Raw genomic sequence first — 15,733 nt, 5'->3', positions numbered from 1 at the left:
GCGCCGCCGCGCTCCCAAGCGGCGCACTCTCCAGTGCACCACCAGGCCGGTCCTATATGGATATTTTGAGTGTCATCAAAACATTTTCAAACTTCTCATGGATTGATTTATCACTTATCATAATGCCTGGCACAGAAAGAAAACTCAATAACCATGGAATGTATGAATGAATCAATGAACGAATTACAGAAACTGATAAGCAAAGCTCAGAAAATGGGTACCTTCCCTAAAAAGGCCTTATGAGATTTCAGAAGGTGAGAATAAACAGTGTACACATTTTACTGTTGCCAGCAATCCTGAAATAACCATCCGAATCATTTAAATTTATTGTAGGAGAAAGGCAGCCTCCTTCGTTCCCTCTGTGTACTATAAGATATGATCTGATTACCCAGGACACATGCAGACACACACCAGAAGGAGACCACATGGCTGTTGAAACATTTTAATTTAGATGTGTTAACGTCCATCCAAATGTGATGATACATACCAGAATGCATAGCAGAACTCCGTATTGAGCATATGTACCTTAAGCCAACGATCTATTGCCTGCAAACATGATTTCTCATCTTCGGAGAAGCTCAAACAGACTCCAACATCCATCACCTGAGTGCTCCGTCCCATTTGTTAGGCTCAGGCTTCTGTTCTTCAACGCCCAGCACAGAGCACCGACATTCTCCGTTCAGAACATACATATCGTATCACTCTCATGGCTGGTTACTATCTCACCACAACTCACCTAAGGCTATATCCCTATGGCTATTTTAAATCAACGCCTGAAACATCCCGTGTATTCTGCCCACCAAGCCTGCAGATGTTAAGAGAAACAAGCCCACAGTAATCCACACCTTGCACAGCAAATGCCTCAGATACTGCCATATGTTGACACCAATTACCCTTACCAAAGGGTTCAACTGTTTCAGGTGACGTAAATAGCATCCAAACACATCAACTGAATTAAAACACTCTGTGAAGACAGAGACTTCTTCAAGTCTTCTAACAGCCATGCAGGGAGATAACAGCACGTTGTCACAGTTCGTAAACTGAGGATATTCCTGAAGATGAGGCTTTCTTGTGGAATAAAGTGACTCGTCTCATAAAACTGAGATTTCTCCCAAAAGAGCTGAGTAGAAATGGCTTTGAAGAGCACAGTGATTGAATAAGTTATTTAGAACTGAGGTAGTGACTGAGACCAAGCAAAGATATGTCAAGCGTCACTGAGTGCAAACTGATTTTGTCATTAAGCAAAGAGCATCTCTAGATCCTGTGGTCGTAAGCTAGTTGTTGACATAAATCATTTGGCATAAACCCTTCATTGTTTTAAACCAGTAAATAAATCAGTTTAGAAGAGGTGACATCCCCCCCAAGCCAGCTAAAATCATTCTTCCAAATATCCCTGGCATGCCCCAAATCAGGTTTCTGTCAACAGCACTGGGATATCTTGTTTGGATTTAAAGCAGATAGAAAACAGCTGTGGTGTTTCTCAGATAACGCTTCACAGAGACTTCAATGAGAGTCAAACTCACAATATCTAAACATTTACCTAGCCCTAAAGAAATGGGTTTTTCATTCTGGAAGGCTCGGAGGCACTGCACACATAAACTAGTGTTATTACGGTGGTGACAGAAGAAAATTCGCAGTGAGGTTTTACCCTCTACAGGATAGATCTCGTAGCACCTGTACCAGGTGGCATTTCAGAGCTCTATTGAGAAGTAGCATTGATCAAGGGTCTGCTGACAAGGTTAGAAGAAAAACTGACCTTTCTGGAAAGCCCAGAAGGCATTGGTAGCTTGGATCAGCAGCAGGGGGCTTCAAGCTGGATTTTTATCATGGAATTATTTATGTGAGGCACTCAAGTTGGTTAACTGTATGTAAACAGAGGCACATAGTTGAACTGCATTTCTCTCTGAAAGGACTAGAGGAAGTTTCCACGTAGTAACAGAACCACACGACAGAACATCGTCTAACCACACACAACTGCAAAACCACGGTGCGGCTTACTGCAGAAACCGGTCCAGCTTCTCCTGGATGCGGGCAAACGCGTCTTTGCCCATGTAATCTATTCTTCCCTCTTCCCACTTCCTCCGCTCTTCCTCGGGACTTAGTTCCTTAATCTTTTCCTCAATGGAAATCTCGGAAACAGAGATGGCCAGGTCAACCTATGAAACACAAGCCAACAGAAGACAGTCATCGACGGAAAGATTGCTAAATCCATCCAGCTTAGCAACAGGTTCTGCAAAAGGATGGACCTCAGCTCTTAAAAGGTGAATGCTCATTACTAGCCCTTTTCTTTTGAACTCAGTGCACGCTAGATTTAATTTAATATTCTTAAAAGATGCTTTTTTGCCTGTTTTCTGAAATGTTATAAAACATAATTATATGTGTTTGCCTCTTCCTAAGAATTGTTATACTTCCTACCCACTAAATGATTTTAAACACGCAAGCACACACATGTATGTTACTGTTTTAATACTTTTACCCACCAGAACTTGCATATTTTGTATCACAGTAGATCATCAAACCATGTTACATGAAGAAAATTTTCATCTTATGTAAATAAAGCCTATAACACTTTGGACTGCTTGGCAAAATAAACTAAATACTAAGGTAAATAGTTTTCTTCTTGCAATGGCAGGGTAGATATGAGAAATACACAGGGAAACACAAACACACATATAAGCACATCTTACTTCTGTTAGGCACTCAGATGGGTCATCAAAAAATACTAAACACGTCTGCTTTAATTGCTTCCTACCAAGGACTGGGGGGGAAAAAAGACTTTTAAAGATGTGCGTGTAGCAACAATCATAGACACACACACATGTATGCCATCTATCCTTCTAGACATGCACAAACCTAGGTAGGTAGACAGATGGATGGATGGATGGATGGATGAATGGATGGATGGATGGATGGATGGAAACATCAGATAGATTGGTAGATAGATACATTTTATTCAAATACAACCATCCTATTGTTCCGAGGGATACCAAGAGGAAAAAAGGGTCTACTCCCAGGTATGTTAGTATTTCTTCCCTCTAAGAGCACCTGGCTTCAGACTTACTAAGTTCCTGAGAATTCAGTCCTTCTGGACTTAACAGGGCACCGTAGAGCCTCACCGACAAAACAGCACCATGATTGCAACATTTGGATAACAGGAGGAGATAAGTACCCAAGCAGACAATGCACTCCTTTCATTTCATGAAACGGGTTATGATATGAGACACTGAATAAGGATCCTCTCTAGGGGAGTGGGTATACAGCTAAGGGGGAGAATGTCAGGGGGCCCCAGTTTGGCACATGAGTGGCTGAAGAGATCCTGCTAAGCTTTAGGAGCCAGACACAAGCTAGAGTTTCTTCCTGACCACTCTGCTGTCTAATCCTCACCCCCTCAAGTTCAACCTCACACCCATGACATGTTACTCATAACCACAGACTCAATTCAAAGAGCCTCAAAATTATTACATAACAGCAGAACACACTGAAGGGATAAACTCACACTTTGTAACAAGTGATGTTTCAGAAAAAACCTTGTCACCAACAGCTCTAGAAATAAGTTCAAAACACCACACGTGGCATTTACTAGATGAACCAAGTAAGAGTGAAAGGAAAAAAAAATTCCCATGTTCTCCAAGGGTGACTTCTGGGAAAAGCATTTAGCAAACAAAAATATTTATGATGCAGTGGGTCACATTCCAAATCCATGTCCATACTAACTTCCATCCGGAGCCCAACACTGAGGTCTAGAGCTGCATTTACTATTAGTTAAAGACCAAAAGGTGTTATTTGATCATTCTTAGAAAAACAACAACAACAACAAAAAAAAAAAAAACATTGCTTTCTTTAAATGTGTCAACAGATAGAATGAAGTTTAAGACAAGAATATTTGTAAAAGAAAGAAACAAGAAGGCGTCTTTCGTTTCATTGTTAAACATGAAATCACTGCACACTCCATTTGGAAACAAACGTCTACCCCCAAATTTCCCAGCTCTTTTTTCCTCTGCATTTTAGAAAATGGACTGCCATGCAATAATTCCCATAGCCCTCAACTTCCCTTCATTTAACGTTTGCAGAAAGAGAAAGGGCGTGGTGAACTGCGCTGAAGATAGGAAAGACTACTAGACCCCACTCCAGGCAAATGCCAGACAGAAGACAGATGGACTGGAGGCACCAGTAGAAACAGGAAGACTCTTATTCCAAGAAAAAGAGGCTGAAAATTGAGTTAACTGCTGGTGCGTGTGTGTGGCCAGCCCCAGGGATGGCTGACAGCCCCCATCAGGAACGCCGCACAATACAAAGAATTCAGATACCACCTCCAAAGTGTCCTGAGGACCAGGGTCCCTCACGACCTCAACAGGGGACTCCTGACGTGGATTCAAGGTTTCCTCAGTCGGGCCACTTTCGGCTTTATTTGCTGGTGGCTGGAAACATAACCATTCCATCGTTAGTCTGCAGTGGGCTGCAGGGAACTGCAGACCTAACCTAAACGACAGGGAGCTAAAACGAGATTGAATTGAAGGACGGTGACAGGTATCCTTTTCTGGAAATGGTAAAAGAACTGAGCTTCCCCACCCCTGGGTTTTCCAGAGACACCTGCCATTTCTCACACAAGATGAGATGCTAGATGTCCCGATGCAATTTATCAAAGTTAACTTTTCAGAGAGGGATTCCACCAATGTGTACCAAATGCCTATGGAAGCATTTTGCTAAGATAGTCTCTTGCTGAGATTCAAAAATAACGTTTTTAGAGTCGGTCTTTTGCAGGTGCATGGTAATGGAAGCCCTGATTTATGAGGGTCAATTTAGGGAAACAAAGAAAAGGAATGAAAATAAAATCCATACATAAATACTGATTTTAGAGGCTGGTGAAAGTCCTACCAAAAAAAAAATGTTTTAATTAAGGGAGACATATACACCACACCGATGTTGCATCTTTTTCTTTTCTAATTCTTCTTAAAACAAGGTGTAAGAAAAGAGCCAACAGGAAATACGGTGATGGAAGTGGGTAAAAACAAATTTGAATAGACAACTAGATATGGTATCTGCCTGGATTATAGAGAAATAGGCTCATCACAACACAACTGATTCTGGCTGGAAAAACCACTCAGAAATGGCATGGGAGGAATTTTTTAAAGCATATGATGCCCTCCTTGTTATTTATTGGGTGTAGACACTGAGATAAACAGCAAGCAACAAGAGAGATGGGTGTATGTAAGTAATATAAATGAGGTATACCGCAGTGGTGGGGGTCTCTGTGATGTCCACGAATGGAAGTGAGGGCCGGGACAGTGGGTCACTCATTATTCCAGCAGAAGTTTCAATTTCAGGGCAACCTATCACCTGTGATAAAGAAAGAGAGCAAAGGCAGGTTAGGACAAACCTTCATGCAAATCAATGCCGCTTAATCTATGTTTTTCCGCTTCTGCAACGCAAGTGCACCTTGATATTGAACAGATTGGAGCACGGTGACGTGCTCATGGATACCTGCCTTCACTCCGTTGTCTTCTTCCCATGCTCACACCCAAGTCTGTTTTGCAGTCTCCTTACTCCTATGCAGCGCCATAGGAGTGATTCTCAACAACGGGATTGGGCGGATGTGATGGGAGCCAACTGCAGCTGGGTGGTGAGGAGGAATCTCATTTTCCTACTCTCTATTTCTCCACCGGCCAGGTGAAGTACAAGGTCCCCACACAGGGGCTCCACAAGAAGAGGAAACCCTACAGACAATGAGCCAGATCACTACTTTTCTCAGCTCTCTCAAGGATGGTGCATAGTTAGCACCCATCTAGATGTAGAGAAGATAACGTAATACTTTATGCACGATGCCTGCCTTTTGTGTGAGGGTCTATCCCTCTCAAGGAGTCCCAGTGGAGAAAGGCTGCCCTGGAAGATGGCAGAGAGGAAGAACGGGAGATTCTGAATCCCGCGGTGGTTGCATGGAGCAGAGGAGAACTTTGCCATGCCGGATGATCATGATGCAAACAAGAAGTCAACATTTACTGACTTGGGGCTGGTTGTTACACCAGCTAGCCAACCCTGACAAATACCAGGTCAGGAAGCAAGCCTGTGTCCACAAGCTGGAATCCCTAACAGTTCCCAAAGCAGCTGGCTTAATGAGCGTCAGCAACAGAGACCAGAAAAACGTTGACATTCTCATCGGTCTTCACACAAATACACTGCAGAGATCACGTGCGTTTGTAGGACTGGACCTCAACGTGGGCTCCACTTGTCTGAACCAGGCAGCCTTAAGAGAGTCCTAATCCTGCAAATGCAGATTCCCATGCCACAGTCCCAGAGATTTTGAGTGAATTGACCTGGGGTGCAGCCCAGTCTCTTAGATCCCCAGCTCCTGAATTTTTGATCCTAGTATTTTTTTTAGGAGAAAGTTTAGTTCATTCTTGTATTAGTGGAGGCATGAGTTTTACACTCAGCAGATATTCACTGAGACACAGGTGGTGAGCAGTGTAGATTGAGCTACACAGGCGTGATCTGAATCCTCATGAAGGTTATTGTCCCAGGAGAAAGGACACTCCACAAACAACAAATACAAAATGGCAAGTCACAAGAAACACGAGGAAGGAAAATGACAGATTGAGAAGAAGCTTTCTCAAGGGACTTCACTTAGTCTTAGGGGGAACTACTCCTGGAAGAGTAAAATCTAAAAGAAAACCTGAAGGATGAGTGGAAGTCAGTGATGGAGAAGACTGGAGATGAGGAGAGAAAAAGAACGTGCCGTGAAAAGCAGATGCATGTGTGCAAATGTCCTGAAGCACATGGCAAGGAAGAACATTAAGAAGGTAAACTAAGTTATCTATAAACCTGGACACCACCGAAAATCATAACTGGTGAAATTCCATAAAAATGTAAAATGTAGAATTTGTAAGAGAATGAAATGTATTGCTTACAGTTTCTGAGGCTGGGAAGTCCAAAGTCCAGGGGACACATCTGGTCAGAGCCTTGGTGGTGGTGACAGTGACCAAGGGGTCTCACATGGCAGAAATGTCAGAGCCCTCAGAACCACACCCCTGACCACCATTATTAACCCATTCACTACTGCAGGGTCCTACAACCCAATCACCTCTTCAAGGCTCCACCTTTCAATCACCATAATAGGATTTCCCACCCTCTTAACAGTCACAGTGGGGATTAAGTTTCTAATAATACATGAACTTTGGGGAACACAATTTAATCAATCCATAGCACACTGGAATCATAAACTTACTTTCTTTTTAACTGTCGACTTTTCTATCTCATAAACTTGAAAGTGCAATTGACATAAGTCATAGAAGCAGAGAAAAAGGGCTGGAGGGAAGGAAAAAGGGAGAAATGTTGGCCAAGGGCTATCAAGTTTCAGTCAAGTGGCATGAACAGGTATGTATGTACTATGATTACAATGAACAACACATTGCTGTATACAGTCGACTTTTGATCAGCATGAAGGTCAGGGACTCTGACCTTCTGCACAGTCAAAAATTCATGTATAATTTTTGACGTCCCCAAAACTTAACTACAAATAGCATACTGTTGACTGGAAAGCCTTACCGATAACATAAACAGTTGATTGATACATATTGCGTATGTTATATGTGTTATATACTGTATTCTTACCATAAAGCAAGTTACAGAAAATAAAATGTTATTAAGAAAATCATAAGGAAGAGGAAACACAGCAACAGTACCATACTGTATTTATTGAAAAAAATCCACATATAAGTAGCCCCACTGGGTTTAAACATCATGTTGTACACTTTAAATATATGCTTAATTTTCCTTTGTCAGTGATACCTCAATAAAACTAGGGAAAATTAAATAAAATATAAACTCCTTCTTCCAGATCATGATTATGAATGGAATTTCCAAAAATAAAAATCAGTTCTAATATTCAGTATCAAGCAAAGTTATAGAGTTGTCAAATCATCCAAAACCATGATAACAGAAGTTTCTTATTATAAGGTGTTCATGGCTGGCTCCTGAATGACACTCACAAGCTTCTTATGCAGCATTCCTTTTAATCGTAACAGCCCTGAGGGAGTTAGTTTGATCTTTCCTCTTGTGAAAAGTTTAATTTTCAGACAGAGATTCCTGTCCAACACACCAGAGCTAGCAAGCAAGGGAGCAGGATTTGAGCACACCCTTCTCTGACCACCCAGGCTTGCTCTCGACCATGAACTGCAACACCCTAAAGCAAGTCCTGGAAAAAATAATGATTGCTATAACTTCATTATCATAAACATATGAATCCCATAAAAATTAACAATTTCCTTCTTCGATCTGGGATGAGAGTGGAATGTCCTAGATTCAAATACTGACACTCGTTAAGGAAAAAGACCTGGATAAATTACCTACTCTCTGAGTCTCGGTTTTTTTATTACTACATGGCACAGATATTTGTTGTGACAGATAAATGAAGCAAAGAGCCTGACAAAGAGTTAAGTGCTCAGAAAGGATTAGTTGATTAGGATTAGGGAAAATGTCAGTCTGTTCCTCTGCCAACCTTATTTCTCTGGACAAATAAATTCCATGTGGGCCAATCATAAAATGCAATTCTTTGTTGCAAGTGATTTAACTCTGGGTTATATATTTGATTACAGTGGATGAAAAAATAACATAACTTTCCAGCTTGTTTTCTACAGATGTGTTAGAATAGTCATATGAATTTAACTTAACCAGGCAGAGAAGTTCAGTCAACCTTTGCTAACATTTCTAATCAAGACCCACAGGCTTAGGGCCGGCCCGGTGGCGCACTGCTACAGTGCGCCGCTTGGGAGCACGGAGGCGCTCCCACCGAGGGTTCGGATCCCACATACAGACCGGTTCCCGCTCACTGGCTGAGCGAGGTGCGGGCATGACACCGAGGGTTGCGATCCCGTTGCCAGTCCCGGTCCGGTACGGGCGCGACACTGAGGGTTGCGATCCGTTGCCAGACACGAAAAAAGCCCAAAAAAAAAAAAAAAAAAAAGACCCACAGGCTTAGATAAAAATGGTTAATATTAACTATTGAAATATAAACCAAATAATTATGAATAAATATTCCCCTTACTCTTACCAATAACAAGTAGGTTCTTTCATCTTTATATACCAGGCAGAGAGAATTCTAAGGCCAGAACTTAACCATAGCATGGTGCACAGTCAGCCTTTCAGATCAATTTTGGAATGCATGAATATAAAATATGTCTTTTAAAAACTGCATTTATTTTTATACTTAGGTAATAACTGTTTTCCTGATTGACCTCCTGAAAGGCTGCCTGAAGTTTGGGTCACCTTGAAAAAAGAGACTCTGAAATTGGAGGCAATCCAGAGAAGAATTCTTAGCTCAAAGGAGAGAGAGACTGAGGTATGGAAAGAAGCTTACAAAGCAAAGGACTTTCAGTCTGGAAAGGTGAAGGTTAAGAGCGGATGTCATGAAACAGGAACCAGGAAGCGGGTCCTCACCAGACAGCGAATCTGCCATGTCTGATCTTGGACTTCCAGCCTGCAGAACTATGAGCAATCAATGTCTGTGGCCTATAAGCCACCAAGTCTCTGGTATTTTGTTACAGCAGCCTGAATAGACTGAGACAAATGTAAAAAGTAGAAACAAGAAAACTTGCATAAGACATCCCATGAGAGCATCATGATGACCTTGGCTTAGAGTCAGGTTTCCTGATCACTCGTTAAAATAGATTATTTTTAAAAGAAATATTAATAAACTGGCTTAAACTAGGAGCTTCTGCCCATTAAAGGATGTCAATGAGGGATCGAAAAAGGGAGAAACAGTGTGAAAGAAAATATTTTCTATATATTACTGACAAAAAACTTCTGCCTGCAATAGACACATATCATTAAAGGTTAAAAAACAAACAAACAGAAAACACTGGGGAAAAAACGTTCAAAGCTTTTGAATAAGCACTTCAGAAATAGAATATCTAAATGCCTAATGAACACATAAAAACAAGCTCAACTTAATTAGTCATCTCATACCTGCAAATTAAAGCCACGATGAGACATCGGACATGGTCAGTGGTACTTTGAAAATGTATATAAGTACGTGGAACAACCAGAACTCCCACAATCTGCTGTCAGTACTGTGAAAATCTTTGGCAGAATCTACTAAAACTGTACAAACACACACCCTTTGATCTAGCAACCCTGTGATTAGGTATAATCCCTACAGAAATCTACACACAAGACCAAGAAAATGTATGCGCAGGAATGTTCCTACCAGTGTCATTTACATTAGCAAAAACTGTACAAGGTTCATCAATAGTAAAATTAACAAATAAATTGTGCCTTCATATCATTTGATAATCTGAAGCCCATGAGAATGAATGAACCACTGATTTTACTCAGCAAAATGGATGGATCTAGCTAAACAGGAGAGGCCAGACTCAAAAGTACACACTGCATGTTCATTTATTTGGAGCTCAAAAGCACTCCCAACTAAAATGATAGTAATGTCAGTTTTCTGATGACTGAGAAGGGAAAAAAATCATTTATGTTAACTTATTGGGTCTGGATTGTGGCTGCATGGGCTATTTTACTTGTAAAAATTCAACAAAATGTACACTTATGATGTGTGTGTGCACTTTTGTATATATAGGACATACTTCAACAAAAAGGTATATTAAAAATAAAATAAGGTACACCAGGAACAAGAGTAAACAACAACTGATAACTTTTTTTAAAAAGGGCATCTCTAATCTTTTAATAAACTACAATGTTTTCTCACCCAAGGTAATACAAGAAAAACGCATGTCTGAAAAGATACTAATTAATTGCAAGTTTTTTGCTTGATACATTCATGTACATGGGGGGAAAATACTAAACTTTCCTTACACATATGAAGGCTGCTATCTGGAATAAAGAGTCTCACGATCCAGACAGACCCTGCTTTTCTATAGTTACCAGGATTTATGAAAATAACCCTTTGGGGGATCAGAGAGGCACCCCACCAAAGAGGCCGGAGATGCACAGAGACCATGTGCCCCATGGTGCCAGCATGTGACCCAGCAGGTACGCCTCACCTCCATCCAACTCCATCCCCATCTGGGCCGAGTGTGTGCCAACCAGAGAGGCTCCTCCACGGAGAGGCCCAAGACCTGGGGTGACCACACACCTGAGGTGCCAGTGGGTGACCGAGCAGACACTGAGACACCCATGCCAAATTGGCAGCCCCAGCAGCATCCTAGCCAGAAATACTGTCAAACCAGTGGACTGTGAAATCTCTTGCTGCAATGACTAAACATCAAAGGAAAGATACCAGAAATAAGAAAAATCAAGAAAGTACACCACCAAAGGGTAATAACTCTCAAGCTCTAGATCCTATAGAACAAGAAGCCCTTGAAATGTCTGACAAGGAATTTCGAGTGATAACTCTAAGGAAACTAAATGAGATACGAGAAAAGTCAGCTAGACAACACGATGAAATGAGGAAAAGTATACAGGAACTGAAAGAAGAAATGTACAAGGAAATCAATGCCCTGAAAAAGAATGTAGGAGAGCTTGCTGAGCTGAATAATTCATTCAATGAAATAAAAAACACAACAGAGAGTTTAACCAGCAGGCTTCCAGAAGCAGAAAAGAGAACTTCTGACCTTGCAGATGGGCTGTTTGAAATAACACAGGCAGACAAAAAAAAAAAATAAAAAAAAGAAGAAAGAAAGAAAGAAAAGAAAAAGGAATCAAAAGCATTGAAGAAAATCTGAGAGAGGTATCAGACAACCTTAAATGCTCAAATATCTGAGTCATGGGTATTCCAGAAGAGGAGGAAAAAGGAGATTGTATTGAAAACATATTCAACAAAATAGTGGCAGAAAACTTCCCAGGTATAGGAAAAGACACAGATCTTCAGATTCAGGAAGCTCAAAGATCCCCAAACGTATTCAACCCAAAAAGGTCTTCTCCAAGACATGTTATAGTCAAATTGGCACAACTCAAAGACAAAGAGAGAATCTTAAAAGCTGCAAGAGCCAAGCATCAAATCACCTATAAGGGAGCCCAATCAGACTAACATCAGACTTTTCATTACAAACCCTAAAAGCCAAAAAGGAGTGGGATGATGTTTTCAAAATAGCAAAAGACAGAGATTGCCAGCCAAGAATAATCTACCCTGCAAGGCTATCCTTCCAAAATGAAGGGCAAATAGTATATTTCTCAGACAAACAAAAACTGTGGGAGTTCACTATCACACGACCAACCTTACAGGAAATTCTCAAGGGAGTACTGGGTTTGGTACCTGAAAAATAACTACCACTGCCATAAAAAAACCAAGAAAAATCAAAACCCACTAGTATAATAAAAATGGCATTCATGAAAAGAAAACAAACAAAAAGGCTATCTACAACCCAAGGAACCAACAAATACAAAAAACAAACAGTAGATCAGAAAGAAAGGAACAAAAGACACCTAAAACATCCAAAGAAAAATCAATAAAATGATAGGAGTAGATAAACACTTTTCAATAACAACTCTTAATGTAAAAGGATTAAATTTCCCAATCAAAAGACACAGACTTACTGACTAGATTAAAAAGGAGGACCCAACTATACGCTGCCTTCAAGAGACACACCTCACGCATAAAAACTCACATTGACTAAGAGTGAAAGGATGGAAAAAGATTTACCACGCAATCAGAAATGAAAAATGAGCTGGAGTAGCTATTCTTACATCTGATAAAATAGACTTTAAACTAAAAACCATAAAAAGAGATAATGAGGGTCACTACATAATGATAGAAGTATTGATCCATCAAGAAAGCATAACAATCCTAAACATATATGCATCCAATGTCAAAGCAGCCAGGTTTATAAAGCAAACTCTAACAGACCTAAAGAAGGAAATAGACACTAATACCATAATAGCAGGGGACCTGAACACCCAACTCTCAATATTAGACAGATCATCTAGGCAAAGAATCAGCAGAGAAACACAAGATCTAAACAACACTTTAGACCAATTGGACTTGGCAGATATCTACAGAACATTCCATCCAACAACCTCAGAATATTCATTCTTCTCATCAGCACAAGGAACATTCTCCAGGATAGATCACATGTTAGGTCACAAATCAAGTCTCAACAAATTCAAAAAAATTGGAATTATCCCATGTATTTTTTCAGATCACAATAGATTAAAATTAGAAATAAATAACAAATGAAATTCTGGAAACTAAACAAATCCATGGAAATTAAACAACATTCTACTTAATGACATATGGGTCCAAAAAGAAATCAAGCAGGAAATCCAAAAATGTATTGAAACTAATGAAAACAATGATCCATCTTACCAAAACCTGTGGAATACTGCAAAAGCAGTACTAAGAGGGAAATTTATCACATTAAATGCTTACTTCAGAAGAATGGAAAGATGGCAAGTGAACAACCTAACACTTCACCTTAAAAAACTAGAACAATCCAAACCCAAAGTTAGCAGATGGAAAGAAACCATTAAGATCAGAACAGAACTTAATGAAATTGAAACCCAAAAATGATAAAAAAGATCAATGAATCAAAAAGTTGGTTTTTATGAAAAGATAAGTAAAATTGACAAACCATTAGCATGACTAACTAAATAAAGAAGAGAGGAGATCCAAATAACAAAAATTAGAAATGAAAAAGGTGATATTATAACTGGTACCTCTGAAATACATGGAATCATTCGAGACTACTATAAACAACTATATGCCAACAAATTTGAATATATGGAGGAAAAGGATAAATTTCTGGACACACACAAGCTACCAAAACTGAGCCAAGAAAATGTAGAAAATCTGAACAGACCAATAACAATAAAAGAGACTGAAGCTGTTATCAGAAGGCTCCCAACAAAGAAAAGCTCAGGACCAGATGGATTCACAGCAGAATTCTACCAAATGTTCAAAGAGGAATTGACACCTATTCTTTACAAACTATTCCAAAAGATTGAAACAGAGGCAATTCTCCCAAACCCATTCTATGAAGCAAACATCACCCTGATACCAAAACCAGACAAAGATACAACTAAAAAAGAAAACTACAGGCCAATATCCTTGATGAATATAGACCCCAAAATCCTCAATAAAATACTAGCTAACAGAATATAGCAACACATACTCAAAATTATACACCTTGATCAAGTGGGATTCATCCCAGGGATGCAAGGTTGGTTCAACATATGCAAATCAATAAATGTGATACACCACATCAATAAAATCAAACACAAGGACCATATGTTCATCTCTATATATGCTGAAAAAGCATTTGATAAAATTCAACATTCATTCATGACAAAGACCCTCTACAAGTTAGGTATAGATGGAAAGTATCTTAATGTAATTAAAGCCATATATGATAAACCCACTGCCAATATCATTCTGAATGGGGAAAAGCTGAAAGCTTTCTCCCTTAAAAACAGGAACTAGACAAGGATGCCCACACTCACCACTCCTATTCAACATAGTGTTGGAAGTACTAGCCAGAGAAATCAGAGAAGAGAAGGAAATAAAGGGCATCCAGATTGTAAAAGATGAAGTCAAACTGTACCTCTTTGCAGACTACATGATCCTATATATCGAACAGCCTAAAACCTGTACAGAAAAAACTCTTAGAGTTGATAAATTATTTCAGCAAAGTTGCAGGATACAAAATCAACACACAAAAATCAGTAGCATTTCTATTCTCCAATAGTGAACATGCAGAAAGAGAAATCAAGAAAGCTTGCCCATTTACAATAGCCACCAAAAAAATAAAATACTTAGGAATTGAGTTAACCAAGGATGTGAAAAATCTCTGTAATGAGAACTACAAACCACTGCTGAGAGAAACTAAAGAGGACACAAGAAGATGGAAAGATATCCCATGCTCTTGGATTGGAAGAACCAACATTGGGAAAATGCCCATACTACCCAAAGTGACATGCGAATTCAATGCATTCTCCATCAAAATTCCAATGACGTTTTTCTCAGAAATGGAAAAATTTTAAAGACATTTATATGAAATAACAAAAGACCATGCATAGCCAAAGCAATTCTGAGCATAAAATAAGATAAAATAAAATAAAGCTGGAGGCATAGCACTACCTGACTTTAAACTATACTGCAAAAAGATAATAACCAAAACAGCATGGTACTGGCATAAAAACAGACACACGTATCAGTGGAATAGAATAGAGAATCCAGAAATCAACCCACACACCTACAACCATCTGATCTTTGACAAAGGCACCAATCCTATAAGCTGGGGAAGAGACTGCCTGTTCAGCAGATGGTGCTGGGATAACTGGATATCAATATGCAGGAGAATGAAACTAGACCCATACCTCTCACCATATACCAAAATCAACTCAAAATGGATTAAAGAATTAAATATACACCCTGAAACAGTGTAACTTCTTAAAGAAAACATAGGAGAAACACTTCAGGAAGTAGGACTGGGCACAGACATCATGAATATGACCCCAGAGCAAGGGTAACCAAAGGAAAATAAACAAATGGGATGATATCAAACTAAAAAGAAACAATTAACAGAGTGAAAAGACAACCAACAGAGTGGGAGAAAATATTTGCAAAATATACATCTGACAAAGGATTAATATCCAGAATATACAACGAACTGAAACAACTTTGCAACAAAAAAAACAAGTAACCCAATTAAAAAATGGGCAAAAGACCTAAATAGGCTTTTCTCAAATGAAAATATATGAATGGCTAACAGACATGAGAAAATGCTCAACATCACTCAGCATTCAAGAAATGCAAATCAAAACTACACTGAGATACCAT

General features: G+C 39.6%; 1 protein-coding gene across 1 annotated transcript in view; it reads right to left on the bottom strand.

Moving 5' to 3' along the window:
- Positions 1–426: 426 nt before the first annotated feature.
- GYG2 (glycogenin 2) overlaps positions 427–15,733 on the bottom strand; it is a 44,266-nt gene continuing 28,959 nt past the window's right edge. The window contains exons 8-10 of the mRNA XM_008568227.1: positions 5,233–5,337; positions 4,311–4,418; positions 427–2,156 (exon numbers count right to left, since the gene is read on the bottom strand). Coding sequence (XP_008566449.1) covers positions 1,995–2,156; positions 4,311–4,418; positions 5,233–5,337 — 375 coding nt within the window. The 3' untranslated portion in view covers positions 427–1,994. The remainder of the gene's footprint in view (positions 2,157–4,310; positions 4,419–5,232; positions 5,338–15,733) is intronic.

The sequence above is a fragment of the Galeopterus variegatus genome, unplaced genomic scaffold, assembly GCF_000696425.1.
Source record: "Galeopterus variegatus unplaced genomic scaffold, G_variegatus-3.0.2 Scaffold21, whole genome shotgun sequence".
Lineage (NCBI taxonomy): Eukaryota > Metazoa > Chordata > Mammalia > Dermoptera > Cynocephalidae > Galeopterus > Galeopterus variegatus.
The sequence above is the reverse complement of the archived record's forward strand: the minus strand, read 5'-3'. Positions and strand labels throughout refer to the sequence as shown.